Source organism: Halichoeres trimaculatus, unplaced genomic scaffold (assembly GCF_033239565.1).
Source record: "Halichoeres trimaculatus isolate MK-OKI-2021-1 unplaced genomic scaffold, fHalTri1.1 fHalTri1_scaffold_15, whole genome shotgun sequence".
Classification (NCBI taxonomy): Eukaryota; Metazoa; Chordata; class Actinopteri; order Labriformes; family Labridae; genus Halichoeres; species Halichoeres trimaculatus.
Window position 1 is genome coordinate 28,106,347 of NW_027437193.1, and position 19,804 is coordinate 28,126,150.

The 19,804-nt window shown below is 42.8% G+C and overlaps 1 protein-coding gene across 12 annotated transcripts in view; it reads right to left on the reverse strand.

Moving 5' to 3' along the window:
• mbnl1 (muscleblind-like splicing regulator 1) overlaps positions 1 to 13,060 on the reverse strand; it is a 43,987-nt gene extending 30,927 nt beyond the window's left edge. For 5 of the 12 annotated variants that reach the window (XM_074689571.1, XM_074689569.1, XM_074689565.1 and 2 more), the window contains exons 1-2: positions 12,448 to 13,059; positions 2,567 to 3,537 (exon numbers count right to left, since the gene is read on the reverse strand). In XM_074689571.1, coding sequence (XP_074545672.1) covers positions 2,567 to 2,734 — 168 coding nt within the window. In that variant the 5' untranslated portion in view covers positions 2,735 to 3,537; positions 12,448 to 13,059. Of the gene's footprint in view, positions 1 to 2,566; positions 3,538 to 3,946; positions 4,060 to 11,509; positions 11,781 to 12,447 lie in introns of those variants that run through there. The other 7 variants (XM_074689568.1, XM_074689567.1, XM_074689564.1 and 4 more) reach the window with 4 other exon arrangements.
• Positions 13,061 to 19,804: the final 6,744 nt, after the last annotated feature.

Consider the following 19,804-nt stretch of genomic DNA (forward strand, 5'->3'; position numbering starts at 1 on the left):
TTTAAAGCAGTGTTTTCCAAACGTTTTTTCAGGTGACCCACTTTTTGGGGGGAACAAACCACGGCGACCCAATCCAAAATTTGTCCAATCCGTAAACCAGTTGACAGAATAACTGTGAGACAAAAAAGGGTTCTTCATGTTTCTGCATCATCTTACATGTTTTGTACCAGCTAGCAGGCCAAACATATTTTACAAATGCATTACAACTAGGGATGCACAATATTATCGGCACAATATCGGTATTGGCTGATAAAAGCTTAAAAACACGTTTATCAGTATCGGCAGATATGAAAATTTCTGCCGATATGCACAGCCGATAAGGTGCTATTCATTATTATTATTTTCCATCTAAAAAATAAGCTCCTTAAATAAAATGTAGCACTTCATTTATTTGCACTGCAGAGCTCTGTGTCTGTCACCAGGTTGTTACAGTAGCTCTAAAATAATCAAATGCAACTTGGTTATGTTTAAAAATGCATTGTACATTTAAAGTTCATGTGACCTAAAGAAATTACTTTTCTGTATTTCAATACTGAATGTCTTGAGTTTGAAAAAATAATACATTTCTTATTTATGGTAAAATCAAATGGTTTTTTTTGTCTTGTTTTATGTGTGTTTCTTAAACAAATAAGACCGTCACAATAAGAGTAACATATAAGTTCCAGTACAGGATAGACTTAGCTTACTTTACAGTGAAAAAAACAAACAAACTTGTGATTATCGTTATTGGTATCGGCCAAAAGGGGTTTCGATATATCGGCATATCGGATATCAGCAAAAATCCAATGTCGTGCATCCGTAATTACAACTGTGTTAGGCTTATGCTCTGAAAATACTTACATTTTTACTATTCAGGTTGACCTGCTTGCTTTTCAGAATTGTATCCCAGTCCTGTGATATTCAGGACAAGATATTAAGATGCGAGGTTTATCCAGAATAAAGGTAACATGCCTCTTTTTCAGCGTGACGTCACTGTACAGCTGTAATAGCTGTGACAGCTGTTTCTGCAGCTGGTTCCCGTCCAAGATCCAGCGATGACTTTGGATTTTCAAACTCAAAGAAGTTTTGAATCTGACTTCAAATCTTTCTTTTGGAAACTAATGATCAAAGTAATCAATGGATCAGCTCTTTCATTTGTGTGATGGTGACACAGTGACAGTGTTTTACTCTGAGCGCTGTAAAACAATAGGAAACATACGGTAGTTTGAGTAGCGCCAGCTCATGGCTTCAGACTTCTGAAAAACAGTTACATGTTTCCAGTTACAGTAAACGTTGTGGGGATGACCCTTCACAATGAAAACATAATTAGATCTGACAGTGTCAGGAGCCAATCATCAGTCGACAAATCGGGGAGGGGAGACTTCTTCTGGTTAAGGAAAGCATAAATTTCATTTAAACAATTTGAAAACTAATTTGGTGACCCATAAAAAATCTCTGGCGACCCACCTTTGGGTCAGGACCCAGGGTTTGGGAATGACTGTTTTAAAGCTGTTTTCTTCCATGATCTCTCAATGAAAACTGAAGATTACAGAGAATCAAGCAGCGAGATGCTGGTTATCACACTAATAAAAACTAAAGCCAAGAATTTAAACTAGGGCTCGATAAACAGTGATTTAATCGAACACACACAGGCTCAAACTTATTGTAGGGAAACTTGGGAAGAGCTCAGCTTGGGCTTGACAATGTTCCTCTGTCCACATCTGGCTATAAACGCCGTTCTGTGAGTCGACACACACACACGCTGTCCTCATCCTAACCCTGCCCTGCTTGCTCTCTGCCAATGACCACGAGTCACCAGTGTCTGCAGGGGCAGAAGACAAACAGAAGTGAAAAACACACATGGCCCAACCTGTGTGTGCATGTGTGTGTGAATGCTGGAAACTTTCAGATTGGGTCCGCCCATCTCTTGAGATCATGCGCTCCGATAAAAAGACAGATTGTGAAAGAGAGGGGATGAAGTGAGGGGATAAAAAAAGGTGTTTGCTGCTGCCTGAAAATGGAAAACTACTCCAAGTGTTACCCCAAGTCAGCCTCATAACTGGCATGTGTATGCACATAGAAACCACGCGCACACTCAAACCCCCTCTAACTGCCTCTCAGCCTCTGCACAGGAAGTGGTTTGTCTGACTGAGAGCTCCATGATGACGCTATCACCTCCTCTCTGTCTTGCTGTTGCAACATGTTGCGCTCAGGGCATCCATATGAGTCGGTACATGTGACAGCCTATTTGTCTGTTTTGCTCTTCACAGGCTGGTACAGTGCAGTGTTTATAACCAGCAGAAGCACTGAAATGTCTAACTTCTGTTTCCTAAATCTAAAAGCTACTCCTCCTCCTCCTCCTCCTCTTCTTCGTCACAGTCACCTGACCAGAAATAGGTGGGACCAAGAAGAGCACATGCCATGTCCAGATGGTGCTCTCTGGCACGATGCGCGCTGTACAGAGCTCTTATTCCAGCTTTATAACTTCCTTCACTCTGTTTAGCTGCTAGTCTTATCAGCTGCTTATCACTCTGACTGAGATGTGACCTCTACGATGCCTGTTCACACACGCCTCCTCTTTTCTTACCTTAAGTGAATCGAAGCAAGCGATGACCCGTCCGTTGTCGATCTGACAGCTCTTGGCCGGATGAGCGAACTTGCACTCCTGGTCTGTGCGCGAGCACGTGCCCCTCTGGAACTCCCTGCATACCTCCAGAGTCAGCCACTTTGTGTCACGAATATGTGCTATGTTCATCGTCACGGCAAGACGCTGGCGAAAGGTATTCCGAGGTGAAAACTGTTCAAGGGCGAATCAACAACCTCTTGTGTTTTAATCCACGACCTTTCAGTGTTTTTATCTGTTGTTAGAGTCCGTGATACGTGGATATCAGGGTGAAATGAAACATTCAAAATAAAGTTCCTGTTGGTTGAGAGGACTTCTTTTCCAAAGTGAAATGATGCAGGAGGATGCTTCGCAGTGAATGTTTATGGATAATTATCCTCAACAATCAACCGCAGAAGAACTGTTTATAACCTGAGGACAACTCTGCCTTATAATTGATTTGCTCTTGGTTTGAATTTTCTGTCGCTTAGAGATTCTTTTCTGCGACATTCACAAGCCAAAGAGACAAAAAGATGAACAACAGAGTCCTCAGGTTAGGTGCAGTGACGCAGGCAACAAAGGTGAAAGTCTGGGTGTAGCCTACAACAGGAAGGTTAAGGACACTGAGGACCGAGTGGAGGCTTAGAGGGTCAAAGGCGAAGGTTAAAGGCAGGGTGGGTGAGATGCTGCGTGGGCCTGGTTGTGTGTTGGGCTGCTGTGGTAAGGCTGGTCTGTCCGTTGGGAGCGGTTGGCAGCTGGCCGTCGAGCGAGGAGTGGATGGTGATGATGGTGGATGGACGAGCAGGTCGGAGCGCTGGCTGCAGGGAGGGTGTGGTCGCTGTCCTTGTACTCGTGTTACTGTGGCAGCAAGCGAGCTAGGCAGGGGGGAGGGTGGGTGGAGTTTCAGCCGTAGAAGCAGGTCAAAGCTGCAGCAGACATCAGGGAAGGCACTTCCTCTGGAGACAGAGAGGTAGAAAACAGGGAAGACAGAAGATTAGTTTAATGATTCACATCACAAGAAAACTTCTCAGGGTTTAGTTTCTCTTTCATTTCTTTTTTTTCTTTTTTTTTCCCAGAGAGGTTCAGACCTGCAGAATTTTTTAAACCTGTGCCGAAACGAAGCTGTTCAGCTTTGAGAATGAAGAGTAAGTAAAAATGTCTGAAATGCAGGGGTGTCAGCTAAAACAAATAAAACGCTCACCCGCCCTGTGCTCTATACACACATGGTGCGCGCACAGGCTCATCATGCTATGCCACACACACACACACAAATGCACACACACTGAAATGCACAAAGCAGCCATTCACAAGTTTCCCGTTCTCTGGTTGATGCAGGAAAATCTGATCAAATCGTGTATCACTTACAGTCAAGTACAGCGCGCCGGCCATTGCAAATGTGTTTAGAGGTGAAAGAAAGGAAGAGAGTGAAAGCAGAGGGGAAGTCGAGGCAGGGCATGTGGGAGAAGAGGTTAGTCATATCCCTTCTTGCGAAGCGGTGTGAGAGCGGGGACCAATGAGAGCAGGCGGAGTTGCAGCAACATTCTGGGCTGAGCGCCAGGTGAGAGCAGGGGGAGGAGCAAAGAGGAGGCCGACCTGCCCTCTGCTATAGGGAGAAGGAGAGACAGGCTGAGCTGATCGCTTTGCTTATTTTTATTATAACTCACTAGTTCCTCACCAACACATGATCCTTTCAAACAAGCAGCCTCTTCGAAAGATCCTTGAAAATAATAAGTTCCATGAACTGGAGCGTTTTGTAAATAAAAAGAGCCATCAGCATATCCACAGTGTTACTGCGGTTATCTCCCACAGATGTGAACTTCTGATAACACCGTGTTTATTATTGTACACATCTGAAAATTCCCCCTTTATCACATGCTGAACACATCATGGGTTGAAAGTGTTTATCGTTGAGTATTTTGTAATCTTGCTTGTGGTTTCTATTTTTGGTAGAGCCATTGTACAGGGGGGTTTGTGCGCAGAATTTGAATGACTGGGCTCCCGGGGGCCCGCTCTGCTCTTATCGCACAGTTCAGGGTAACCGGCCACACCCTGTGTAGAGAAATCGCTTTTCCCAGAACAGCATGTGCACCTTCAGCAATGCCACGAAACCTCTGCTAACTTTACAGCACTGCAACACTGCAACACGGTATATCAGAGCTCTGCAGCAGCACAGATCAGGTCATGATGACCCAGCATCAGGGATATATGTTACAGAGGGAGACGGAGACAGAGAGAGAGGAAGGACACTGCGTAGGTTCACCTTGGGTGAACCGTATGATTGCAAAAGTTGCATTACTGCTGCAGATGACCTTTGGAGTGCAGGCATAATAATATCACAAAGCTTCAACATGTCCTACCCACATAAAAGTCATACAGTGACACACTCACACACAGACATGGTTAGTTGCCCTCTACTTTGAAAATAATAATTTCAACTAAGTGTTTTTATTTTTCTAAAAAAGAAATAGTATGCCTTTTTCATTTTTTTTTATTTTTGTCATGCAATGGTTCCTTTAAGTTTTTTCTTTTTGTCTGATAAACCTTGTGCCCTTACTTTGTTTACATTTCTAAGAGCATGTTTCTATTCCCATACATGCAGAAATGCTGAGTCAGTCGAGTCTTTTTTAACGCTGTAACTCTGTATCCTCCACGACGTGTGTTTTTGATATCTTGTTACCTTGAAGTTACATGTATGTTTCCCTGCAGCTACATCTGTAATAAGCTGAGTTCAGGTGAGAAACAAGGTTGTAATAGTTAACTAAAAGGAAACTAAAAACAAAAACTGAAATTTAAAATACATTGCAGTTAACTCAAACTAATAAAAACTAGAAAAGAAAACAAAAACGATAAGTAAACTAAAACTGTATCTTGTGTTCACAAAACTAGCTGAAACTAACTAGAATTATAGAGAAAATGCCCTTAGTTATAGTTTTTGACAATATTAATCACCTTTAGGATTTAAATTAATCCGACACATTTTCCGACACAGTTTTAGGCAGTTGTCAGTGCCGCACAGCACCATCATAGCGGCGTATAGGGACGAGCTTGTTTACTGCACTGACTGTGCGCTGTGCTGCGACCAAACCTAGTGGAGCAATGAATCAGAGCATCTGTAATAGTTTAATTGTTACAGAGTCCAAGTTTTTATTGTATTTGAGTCTGCCTTTATTGTTACAGAGTCCAAGTTTTTATTTATTGAAGCGCATATTATATTGTTTTTCTTTAATTTATGTTAATATTTTTTAATGTAATTTATGTCAACATTATTTTATATAATTTATGCTTATATTTTTTATACTAAGTTTATATTATTTTCATGTGTTTAAAGCAGCAGCCAACATTTCAGTATCAGCATTGACTGAGCAGTGAGCACTATGTTGGACTTGAAAATAAACAGTATGACAAAATATTTACTCTGACCTTTTTGAATCCTGCATCTGGTTAATAAGGTATGAAAAAACTAAAACTAAACTAAAACTAAACCAATACTAAACTAAAATTAAGCCTTGTTGCAAAAATCTAAACTAAATAAAAACTAGAATGCCCACTCTAAAACTAATTAAAACTAAACTGTAATGGAATATAATATGTCAAAACTAACTAAAAACTAAACTATAATGACAAATCCAAAACTATTATAACCTTGGTGAGAAAAGGATATATTTTAACTCAGGTTGTCTATAAGTTAATGAGGTGCAACAGAGATCTCTATTAGAGCGTTTTTTGTAAAAAGGAAAACAATAGGGGTTGTCTTCAATCAGATGAGAGAATGTGACGACTCGGTGCATGAAAACAGCTGACGCCCCCTGCGCTCTGTCGGGGTGCCTAATCTGTTTCTATGGTTTCTATTAGAGTCAGATGAGCACAGATCTGCGAGCGCCAGATGATGCAGTGTGGTGTAAGACAGTGCCAGAGTGATAATCTGTGCTCATTATGATCCATCGTGTCTGGACATGGACGTCCTTCCTCTATTGATTCCTTCATCTCTGTGGTCTTTCTTTTCAGTTTGCCACTCCCACGATCTAATTCCACTTCGACTGCTGATGCGCTTTGTCTCCGAGGGATCCATTACAAAAAGATGACTCTTTAATGTGATCTACTGCTCGGTCCTGAGCACTGAATTTAAACTGTGTTTAACTAGTCCATCTGGCTCGACTCAACCCATCATGCTCTGCATAGTGCCCTCAATGTGACTGTCTGGCCTGTATGTGTTCCCTCCCAGCATCCTCAGCAGCAGACTCCAAGGTCTCACAAGCTGGTGCAAGGTCAACCACGCTAGAGGTAGGGGGATGGCGAGTGCAAAGAGGAGACCATGTGCTCCCAATCCTTGCTTAAAACACGAGGCTAAAAAAAACAACATGGCTACAAGAGGTGGTATCAGTGCATAACCATCAGCTCTGGTCATGTGACATCAGCATATGCCTCTGCAGCACAAACAGATTCTGACATGAAAAGAAAACCTGGCAAACTTTTACATTCTCTTGGTTATGAGTCACAAAGCCAATCTGTCCTCAACAAGTGAATGGCACTGTCGAAATCCACTCTTTACTCCTACTGAAAACACAAACTCTGCAGAAAACCTGCCAGCGATTTGCACAGTGTGCTGTGATGGACGGTAGGAACACACTGTGAGAGGTTTCCCTGAGTATAGAGAGCTGTTTTGTTATTAAGGTTGACTGCTTGTTGCCAACCTGGGCCGGTCTTCAAGTTGTCAATGTGACTGACTTCTGGAGACAACCACAAAGAGGGTGCGGCTCACATTAATGGTAAGATTTGTACAAAAATGACACATCGTTTGTCTAGTTTGTAAAGCTTAAAAAAAGATTTTGAAAGCTCTGTTCTGGGTCTTACACCTGTTATAACCTGTGCAGCATATGTGAAGATTTAGCATGAAAACACAGATATGCTTGTGAGATATCGCTTCCTATGGAAAAACCTCATTAATAAACCATAGCTTCCAGCCTGAGGAGTTTTCTTGTACAGCCTTGACCGCAGAGAAAAAGGCATTCATCTCATTTGCTGCTGTTCAGTAAAAGGAGAGCTTTCAGCATATTGACAGAGGTGGAGTCAGGGTGACAGTGTGCTGAGACAGGTCATCACAGCGGAGGACGTTGAAGGAAATGCAACACCCCTGGCCTCTTTGCTGCTGCTGCTCCATGTGCTCAGAATATAGCATGTCAATAATGCCCTTACTGACCTTTCCTTACACACACACACTAGTGCATACGTGTACATGTGAGTGTGTTCTTCTCACACACTCCTGATCTCTCTTGCTGCTACTCTATCCAGCTCCTCCACACCACATACATCCCTGGGTAAACTGCGTTTCTTTTGATGAGGGGACCTTTCATGTTGGTGGAGAGATCTCACCCAGCAAGGTCTGCGTTTAATGGGCAACATCTCATCTGCATTCAAAAGAAGAGCTGAACACAGTTTTCTTAATCTACCTGCAGTTGTGGTTCATAATGAACGCATTATTCACAATGATTATTTACAATAACAGTAATGCTTGAAAGGGTTTCAGAAAAACAAAATCTCTATAATTCCTTCCCAATTTGAGAGTCAGCACAGTTTATATTTGTGTCATCTCCTCGCTTAACTACTTATGTGTCATTGGTTTAAATTACACAGCTCTGAAAGTGAGTCTTATGCTGGGAACGCACAACAAACAATGCCTATTGATTCCTCTGAGAGCAAACCTCTGGGGACAATTAGATCTCTTGTTTAGCATACATGGACAGAGTTACTCACACACACAAACACACAGTGGCAAGACACACAAACGCAAACCTATACAAACACACAAACCTTTATTCCCAAGCTGGGGTGACTGTTGGTGTGTACCACACTGCATCTTTGTCTGGTTATTTTATATGTATGTGTGTTTGTGTGTGTGTGTGTGTGTGTGTGTGTGTGTGTGTGTGTGTGTGTGTGTGTGTTTGTGTGTGTGTGTGTGAGGATGTGGTGAAGTCAACGGACAGTGAGGATAATGGCGGCCTTATGGTTTAATGAGTGGCTCATGGGCTCACATTTATGCTGTCTGTGTCAATGTGCTTAGAGTGAGACATGGTCAGTCTGTACTCCATGTATGGAAGGACTAAAAGATTTTTGAAAAAAAATCTGATTGCTATTAAGATTACAATTTAGCATGTTTTTTTGTTTTTTTTTTGGAAGGGGGATGGCTACCTCTCATATTTGAAACAATACGGTACCAATGCCCAGTACCTGGCAATCGGTACCGGTACTCAACAGCACCAATTTTAGGTACTTTTCTGTGTTATGTGGTAAAAATATCAATTATTTTGATAGTAAAATATATATATATTTTAACTTAACATAATTTTTGTGAATATTTGACCTTGCAATGCTGTGTTCATGTCCAGCATGAAAAAACGCCTACTCCTCCACCCACTCACAGTCACAAGGCTGCGTTTAGGTACCTGAACATGGTACCTGTTGATTTAATATGAATCAGTACCTGGTACTTTTGACAGAATCTGGTACACTGCAAAAACTGAAATCTTATCAAGTGTTTTTGTCTTATTTTCAATAGAAGATGTCTTTTTAGACTTAATATGAGCCACATTCACCTGACAAGTCCAGAAAAATGTCTTGTTTCAAGTCCTTTCAAGACAAAAATGAGGCCTGAATGGCTTATAACAAGAAAATAAAATCTGCCAATGGAATGAGAGAAAAGTGACTAGTATTAAAACATTATTCTAGTCTTAAGCAATTTTTTTTGCTTATTTTTCTTATTCCATTGGAGGATTTTTTTTTTTACTTGTTACAAGCAATTCAGACTTCCTTCTTGTTTTTAAATAACTTGAAACAAGACAGTTTTCTGGACTGATCAGGTGAATGTGGCTCAAATCAAGTATAACAAGACAATTTTCACTTAAAATAAGACAAAAACAGTTTATAAGATTTGTTTTTTTTTCCAGTGTAGGTACCTAGAAAAGTATCTAACTCGGTACCCATCCCTGGGGGGCGGTGTTTATCTTCTGCATTATTCAGTAAGCACAAGCAATAAATCATTCTATAGTACGATCAACCGACAAAGGACGCTGTCAACATTTAAATATTTTTTTCCTGTCGGCCAGGCCTACATATCATGACAAAATGAGATAAACTATTACAATCACAGCAGAGTATTGACTGATTGATTTAACTACAAGCCTTGGTTTTTGCCAGAAAAAACAGCATATTGACTTCTGCTAGTTTTAAGGAAGACAAAGTACAAGTTACTATATTCTCTCCAGGTATGTGTACATAAAACACTTTTTTTTTCTGTTTTCTTTTAGTTGCAGCGTTCGTGATTTGAAAATGTCATTCTGTTACATTACGATGTCAGTTTTAATTTGGATTTGGCAGAGGTAAGGTGTTTGACACATCACATATGAAGGCTGAATAACTTCATGAGTATTAAAATTGTTTGAACAGAATAATATTTTTTTAATGTAACATACTGATAAAGAATCAAAATATGAGTGTAATAGAAAATGCTGTTTCAACAAGGCAGACAAAGGGCTTGTCTTTAGACCCTTTATTAATATGATACACGCAAACTATTCCCCCAACTGGTCATTGTTGTAATTCTTACATCGGGGATCAGGACTGTCTTTCAGATATACTCATTTCATTCATTTACAATTGTGTTTTTCTTTTAATAAATTCAGACCACTAGGACAGAAAGAAAGGTAGCAAGGCATTCAGACTGTAAATGAGAGAATGCAGCTCCTGGGGCAGTGTGTGTTATTAAATGTTATAGCCATCTGTCTTTAGAGACGGTGAGGTTTAAGATGTTAAAGTTGTAAGCAGGAGCTTGGGTTCAGGATAACAAGAGCAGGCTCATGTTAAGGTGTGTATTTCTGTTGTTCTGAAAGCACATAAAGAAGTAAGGAGATATTTAATACCGACTCCAATAACAACAGCTTTGACGAGGTGTAGCTGTTTCTAATTAGCATTGCTCTGTATGTAAAGATGAGTCAACGCTGGGAAATAACACCTGATTGGAAACTGTTGTCTACTTGAACAGAAAAAAAGTTGAGCTGAGCTTGTAATTTCTCTACGTGGAGAGTGTCCTCTTCAGCCACAGAGGTGTCAGTCTGTTGCGGGGTTGCTCAGAGGGTCTGAAACGTGGTAATAACACAGTAGGAACATACAGAGAATGCCTCATGTAATAAAGGCTCAACCTGTCAGCGCAGATTCAGCCATGCACGTAATCCTGTCTGTAGGGCAGATTCTAGGTTAGCAATACTCATAAAAAGCAGCGCAACTGGCACCTGAGTTCACACACACACACACACACACATTCACACACGAATGCACAGGGAGAAATTATCTCTGACCTTATTACACATCTCTTTCACAGTGACACCGACGGCACGTTCTGTCGGTCTTAAATTGACAGTCCACCTGCAGCAGAGCTTCTGTGCGGATTTTACAAAGTCTCAACAATGCAATCTGCTGCACATCTGCCTGAGCTGTGCATGCCCGCATCAGTGTATATGCTTGTGAGTGTGTGTGTGTGTGTGTGTTGCTTCTGTCTGAAGCACCCTGAATCCCTCTAAGTCAAAACAACAACATTCCTCATCACTGCCCCGATCGTGGACACACCACTAAGAAGGCAGCCCAGACAGACGAGGTAGAGGGATGCAGAGGTGCGAGGACGGGGCATGAGCAAGTTTTTAAAGTTCTGAAAATCTCTGAGGTTTCAGATATCCTAGGATTTTACGCGAATGGGCGAAAAGCTTTTGGACTCCGAGTAGAGATTAATGGGTTTTTTAATCTTACAAAAAACAGACTCAATGAACAGTTCGAGTCTGTTTACGTAAATAATGAGCCACAAAGACAAACTTAACTCCTGAAAGAATGAACATCACCATAAAGTATCTCCCTGAAGTCTTGAAAAAGTCAGAAACCACTTACTTTACTCCAGTTTCAACATCGACGAGTAAAATCCCTCCATTTACTTGCTCTCTGTCTTCCTCTCTCGTCCTAAACCCTCTTTTCCTTCTTCAACTTTCTTCCTCTCTCAGTTACTCCCCCTCTGTCAGACGCATGAAAACACTTACTTAGTCACACACACACACACACACTAAAGCACACACTCCCACAGACAGAGTCACCCTCTCACACACTCTCTCCTCCCGCGACCCGGAATGCTTGGCAAGATCCAACTGTACTGAAATACTGTGCTCGCCATATAAGGTAGCAGCAGCTTCACATGTCACACATAATTTACATGCAGCAGGGCGGGAGTTTGCCTTACACAGCACTCACACGGAGAAACACACATGCAAAACCATGCTTCCCCCTTTAGGCTGACGCAGCAAGGCAGGGAAGAGGAGAAAAGAGGAGCAAAATCTGCCGTCCTCGAGTTAAGCAAGCCCTGCAGGATAACTCCCAACATGTCCTGTGTTGAGTCAGACGAAGGGAATGAAAGCTGAGTGGGCGATCTATTGATCCTCTCCACTGCTTCCTGGAACAACCACGGCCCTCAAAACACACACAGACACACACACACAAGGACACACACACACACACTATCAAAATTTTCTTGCTAACTAGCGCTACCCCCAGGAAGGAGCTATTGTGTGACTGTCTGCTTTGAGCCAAGAGTGTGTCCTCTTGTGAGTGCAGGCATGTGTCCATAACTATGAAACAAGACGTGACAGATAGATGTTAACCCTGTGGCTCACATACTAAACACACAGGAGACACCAAAGCAACCAATCCCTCATACCACCACCTCTGCTCCAATGCACAGGGGCTTACTTCAGAAAGTAAAGACTGCAGCGCACACAGGAGGAAAGATCGAGATAAACCAATGAGACAAGGAGGAGGGCTGTGATCCAGGCTCTTACCTCTCACATTGCTCTCCAGGTCTGTGTGTGGTGTGCTTCCGCCTGTCGATTGACTCTGTGTTTATGCGTGTGTTCAGACAGGCCGCGACAGCAGACCCCCAGGCACCGGCTGGACCATTCTCAGGCAGGAAGGCAGAGCGCAGCAAGGCAGAGGAGAGGCAAGCAAGTGAGCCAGTGAATCAGCAGCGAATGAGTAGGGGAGCTGTGCGGAGCCGAGCACCGGAGTGAGAGAGAGGAGGAGGAGTGTTTGTCTGTGTGAGTGTGAGAGTAAGTGTGTGTGTGTGTGTGTGTGTGTGTGCGCGTTGCAGCGTTGGCCGTGTGCGCTAGTGTCTCCCCTCCCCTGCCTCTTGAAGTGGCTGAGCTGGGCTGTGCTGAGCTGGGCTGAGACTGGGCTGTGTCGCCACTGACTCCCCAGCCTCTGGATTGTCTGTCTGCTGCCGCCTGAGGAAAAGTGGCGCTCGCTGGGTGGCAGTAGCAACAGCTGTGAAGGAGGAGGTAGAGGAGGAAGAAGAAGAGGAGGAGGAGGGAGCCCTGTCTGAACTGGGCATTACGGATCCTGCAGTCCCCTCTCCCTCCTTCTCTTCCCTGCTAAAGGCTAGCCACGCCCCCCCTAAAACAACACCAGGAAGTGCTGCTTCAGTTACAGCAACACTGCCCTTGCCTTTCCAATGAAGCTGAGGAAGGAGAGAAGGGGAGAGGAGGAGAGGAGGGAGGAAAATAGGGGAAACGCAGCAAAAAGATTAAAGGAGAACAGAATGAAGTGAGTAGCATACAGGCACTGAGAGGTCATAAAAGTTATAAAAATGGAAGAAATAAAAGCTGGGTGTTGGGAAACGACAACAGAAAGTTGTATACAAAATAGGGAAGCACCAATCCGATCCTGGTATCGGGTATCGGTGCTGATCCAGCCCCTCAAAGCTGGATTGGTCTTAACTTGACAGTAGGGCTAAGTTATGATTTACAGTATGTACCCACCGAAAGCGTCGCAAATTTTTCACGCATTGATATTACATACAAAGTCAATTCAAAACCGCAAATTGATGCTGCGTCGGGGCGAGCATAGAGCGGCGTCAAGCGTTCAAGCCTTGAGCAGTGAGCAGCGAGCGTTTCCAGCGAAAAACGCTCGCTGCTCACCGCTCAACTCTTGACTTTCGAGTTGAAATAATAGAACTTTTTGAGCGAGCGAGCGTCTTGACGCGCCGGGACAGCCTATCAGCGTGGAGATCGTCACCGATGGACAGGCGCTCTGCAGCTGGAAAGGAGCGCCTGTAGTTGGTATCCAGGCGGGAGATCCTGGCACCAACCCTGGATAGCAGGTCTTCAAACTGGGCAACAGTCAGCCTGAGGTACCGCTGGAACCGGCCGTCGTCCAGACGCAGCACCAGCAAGAGACGGTGAAACTCACCGAGCTCACACCGTCTGCGTAGGGTAGCATGCGTCCAGTACCGACGTCGGCGCCTAGCCCGCAACTGACTTCTCGACAGCAGGTACAGAGCAGTGATGGTGGTAATCGGAGCCATGTTCGACGATGAAATGATGATGGCGGACTTTTCGTGCAGTGAAGCCGCAGCGAGCGGTGAGCGTTTTTTGCATATTTGTACCAGCGTCAAAACTTGAGCGTCTAGCGCAGCGCGATTTCACTTGACGCGCAAATACATTCGCTCTCAATGCTTTCGGTGGGTACGCAACGTTAGTCTACAAGGAGTAAAATTTTACATTTAAGTAGTCATTTCTGTAAATTCTGATGCATTTTTTAAACCAAACTGCTGTTAAACATTCAAACACTTCTAACTTCAGCAATTCTATTTGTACTCATTTTTGTCTTTTACTCAAAACATTACCAGTCTTATCCCACAGTAGAGCATGGAGGTTATTATTTAACACTTGTATCAGATCAGGATCGGTATCAGTCGATACCCAAACCCAGGTATTAGTATCAGTATTGGGACCAGAAAAGCTGGATAGGTGCATCCCTGACACAAAAAGTTTGCAAAACATCACACCTGGCTTCCCCCTCTTTCTTTTAAGCTGCCTTTCTGCTTTGACACGCAACCCAAAGATACCTCAGCGCATGCCCACACTATAAAAGCTGGGCACACTGGACTGCACTAAATCAAGCTGGACTTCACCAGTCAGAGATCACACACTCAGCGTAACACAGAGCTTTGTCTTAGTGATTGTAAAAAGACTGTTTGCAGGTCAGGAACGTATAATAAAAAAAGCCCAAACCGGGGAACAATAAGACAACTACTGCCGCCAACTTGCTGTGTTGTTTACTCAAGGCTTCTGCAGCTACAACCTCGTACATCCAGGGGAAAGCCAGAGACGCAGATGGAGCCTCCAAGAATTTGATTTGGACCTGATGCTGCAATATCCGGTAGCCATGGAGATAGTGGCCTTGGCATCTGCAGGAATCTTTATAGATTTTGTGCTGTGTGTTGGCGCCAAGTTTTCTGTCTGATCCCGTGTATTGTCTATGACTTACTTCATGTGATTGCGATTGAGGATGAAGTGCATTCATAAAGCTGCCTGTGCGATGTGAAAGAAAGCTAATTCCGCACACTGACGCTGAATCTGCCTGCACTCAGACCACACCTGCAGCCCTTTTGGTACAGAGCGACACAGAAGGTCTTTCTGTGTTTGGTGTATTTGCATATACATGTATAACGCTGCAAAGAAACGGCCAAATGCCTCCCTCTATGTAAAACGGCCACAGCTGCCTTTCTGTTTCAACCTTGTCCGTGACTCTGGACACGTTTGTGCTGCTGCACTGCTCTGTTCAATACAAAGCCTGTGATAAGTCATCTCTAATTTACACAGCAGGCCCTTAAACCCTGGGTGACAATCTGTGTTAGAGCCCCAGCTACAGTGCTAACCTTCTACCTAGCCACTATTCTGGTACGGTGCATCTGTGTATTCAGACATTACAAAATACAGCTAAAAGACTGATGTCATGCTCTTTGTATTTCCAACTGATCAGTTTCTCATGGAGTTCTACTTTTAGCTCCAACATCAAGGATCATGCATAGATCTATTTCCAAGCATCATCAATTAGTGATTGAAGACGATCTTCTTCATGGAAACAGCCCTCCCAGGACACACGCAGCATTTATTTTAGATTAGCTGAGTAATTTGTTTGACTGCTGATCAATGGAAGCAGCAGGTCACTCCAACCTCATGACGGATTTTTCTTTGACCCATAACGAGGAAACATCCTGATTGATGTCTCTCTGGCTCGAAAGTAGACAAATTAGCAACGCCTCCAAAGATCTGGGTTTTTCTGTGAAAGCCAGTCACTGACGTGGAATTTCCCCTCTTCTGCTGCAGCTGAGAGCATGCCAGTGCTTCTGCTTCTTTCTGTGTCTGACTCCTGCTTTTACTTCTCTGTCCATGTTTCTTTTTCATTTACATTCTATGTGTGTTTACGTCCAGATTTTCATCACATTCTCACACTTATGACTACATCTTAATCCCCCCAACAACCACAACCACTTGTCTATTTTTTCCAACCCACAGACCCTTATTCCTCTTCTCTAATTAGAGCTATAAATGTTGCAGTTACCAGATGGTTTGCTCATTTGTTTCTATGTGTAACACTACAGATTCATTCTACATTTGTTGGATATAATGCACAACAGGAGCCAACTTCTCCTTTTCTACTTCTTTATATGAGGTGGCCATTTTTTTTAACTTCTGCTTTGCGCGTTTATATCTCACAGATAAGAGGACGGTGTGACTGTTGCTCTCTTAGAGATCATTGACGCTGTAGAGCGGTTAAAGTGTGAGCAAAGAGCAACAGGGATACACAAACTGGGGTTGAGCAAGCACATTAATGTGGACCAACTGAAAACAGGAAGAGGTGTGTGTGGCTAGGTTAAAAGGGGAAAACCAACAATCTTACACATTTAGATAAGTGAATTACTCATGGGGACTGCGAGCTTGTTAAAACAGATGCACAATGCAGTCAAAGAAAGTACCTCGAACCATTTTGAGTTGTTTTAAGAAAAGGTAGGGTGCTGTTGTGTTTCATTTTTGGTCGTCTTGCTTTCTGTCCAAACAAGTCTTGAATTATTTAAACATGGGAGAGTAAGAAAAGTATTTTAGAAATTTCCCCACACACTTATTGACCTCACATTCCCAAAAGCCAGCACAGTTTAGCAGAGGAGACCCTCTGCCTCTGTCCAGCAAACAAACCCGTCACCTTCGTCCACTCCTGTTTTCTCCCCCTCCTCCCCCTGATGAATGCAACTTTCCGTCTTCAGCTTCCCTATCATCTCAGCACTCTGCTATTTCCCAGCCCTCTGTAAATGACACTGGCTGGCTGATGTGAACTCTCACTCCACTGAGGAAATGTCCCAGAGCTTTGTGTGCCAAACCCTGACGGCTCATCTATCACTAAGGCCGCAAATACACATTACACTCCCATTACAGACCATCACAGCAACGACTGCAACAGTACACAGCCCTGCAGAAAGGCCCACAGCGGGGAGCTGCATTCACTGTCTTCCATTTCATAGTAACTTATTGAAGTGTTGCTTTACAATCAAAACAATTTACTTTAACGGTTAAAGGAGATGCTTTAAATATCCTACTTATGAGCAAAATGATATTGATGAATTCAGTACTGGGTTAAACTTTTCTAAGTCTGTTTTCCTGCGGCAAAGTTTGTGGTTTTCTCTTTACTTCTTTCCACTCGATGCAGCAAGGGGAAGCAGGTGCAAGCTGTCAGGTTTGAAATACAGAAAGAGGAAATAGCACTATTTCTTGTCCCCATCTGACATTATTGTGAGTGTGCAAATGTGCATGTGCCGTCCAAGCTTGCAGCTTATCTTGGAGATAAAATGGAGGGGAATGGAAACACCCTTTGCAGAGAGGCCTTTCACTGGAGCTTTGAGCAGTACTTTCGTCTGACTGCGGATACACGGCTGAAAACGATAAATACATTTTACCCACATCACAAACTACTTGCAAACTTTCACAACGCCGAAAGACAAACTTAAGTCAAACAAACTACAGAAGAAGTCTGTCACACTGAAAAACTGTCTGTCTTTCTATAAATGTCACAGAGTTTGTTTTGTTGGAAACCAACACCTGATTTTACTTTGTTTTAAACAAATCAAAAGAAAACACAAAGATTATGTCTACACAAGTTCATTCTACAGAGAGGAAGCTTATAGACAGAGAGCTTACCTGTGTGTCTGTCTAATGCTGACGTGCCACTGGGACAGACCAAGCCGCTTCAACACAGGTCACATCGGCGCAATGCATTATGGGATGAACCAGCATGTTCATTTCTCTCTTTCTCTACTTCACTCACTCTCATCTCCCTCTCTCTCATAATAGCACCTTCTGCTTGGCAACGGCCATACCACAAATGTGGTCAGGTTTACAGCGAACCATCACTGCGCAACATCAAGTCTCCATGACAACCGTGTCTTATCTCATTTACATCTTCTGCTTTTGCATTATCTACCAAAGCCAAATATGGTCACCTTGTTACAGTCCCCGCCTCCCTTTTCACAACTGTGTGTTCGGGCTTTGTGTCTGATGTATAGCGCACAGCAGTGTGCAATCACACTCGCAGCCTGTCAGCGTGTGAAAAGAGGAAGTGCCTGTGACTTCAGACCAGTTTGCAGCCGGTGCAATAAGCAGTGAAACTGTTTTGAGAATCAGGAAGTGAGGTGTTGTTAAGGCTGCTGTGGTAGAGGACGTTTAAAAAAGAAAGGAAACTGCTGTATGTTGTCACAATTCTCTCACGGCAGGTACATTGTCACAGTATTTCACTTACCCCCCTCAGTTTGTCTTGGTGCAGGCAGCTACCCTCCTCCTCCTCCTCCTCTCTGTCCGCCAAGGAGTGTGTCCATCAAGCTATCGGTGGAATGTTGAACCAGGCCCCTGGAGCCCACACACAGCAACACTCAGCAGCACTCAGCACCTGTCTCCCACTGCCAGCACAGAGAAAGAGAAACGGTCAATCACACTGGACAGTACAGCACAGGAGAGTGGGAGGCAGATGAGCAATTGATCAGCAGGAAAAACAGGATGAATAGGTTACACGCAAGACACCACGTGGAGATCAAAGCATCTCTTATGGCAAGTTTATATTAATGCATTCAACAAATCAACCATGGTGCAAACTTACAAGACACTGAAAAAGATCAAGACAAGTTGCAATCTCGTATGTCATGCAAGAATAAGATTGTTTCATATGGTAAGAGTGATGTAGCTGGGATTGATGTGAGTGATGTGTTAGGGATGGGTACCGAATTAGGTACTTTTAAAGGTACCGACCGAATTCTGTCAAAAGTACCTGGTACTGATTCATGTAAAATCAAAAGATACCATTTTTAGGTACCTAAATGTATCCTTGTGACTGTGAGGGAGAGTAGACAATTTTCTATGCTGGAGGTGAACAAAGCATTGCAAGATTATATATCGAAGAATGTTTATGTTAAATTTAAAAAAAAAAAGATTTTATTATTATTCAAATTGATTTTTGTACCACATAAACACAAAAAAGTACCGGAAATTGGTACCGTTGAGTACCGATACTGATTGCCAGGTACTGGGCATTGGTACTGTATCATTTAGAATGTGAAAGGTACCCATCCCTTGTTGCAGTTATTCTGCATGTTTAAAGCTATGATGTGAAAATACAATACATTAATTGTTTAGTGCACTAATCTAGGTTTAGAGAGACCTTGTTTTTGGTACTTTGCTAACTTTTTATGCATTGAAGAGGAGTAACTAGCAGGATTTCACAATGTATAACTCAATACCCTGACACACAAGCTTCTTAGTAAACAAAAGAAGCTAATTAGTTAGCTAATTAGCTAGATGTCATTTAGCTTGCAGAAAGTTTCGAGGACCTCTTCCTGTTTTTAACCGTAAAGTTATATCTCTTTGTAAGCAATGGTGCCTTAACCTGGAAGACAATAAAAATATAATGAGTCAAATGTTGTTTTTAAAGGTAAACAGATGTAAAAATGTTCTTCTTATATACATGTAACAATCTGAATGGAATATAGTTTATCTTCAGCTAAAAATTTGTAGCCAGTAACTCAAAAGCAATACGGCGCTACAAATACAGCATTTTTTTTCTTTGCAAAAACCAACACAGCTTATTATGATGTTTGTCGCCAGAATTGATATCATCCCAGGAAGTTAATCTAACTGTGATTTATTGATTCTCAAATGCTTTGTGTCACAAAATCCTTAATGTTATTCATGTTTCTTATCCCTTTACCCACACAATTATCAAGAGAAGCAACCCCTCATCTCAAGCTTTTAAGACGTATCATCTCTCCAGCTGACACTTCAGCCTACCCAGCGTCTGGAGAAGCTCGAAGGAAGCATC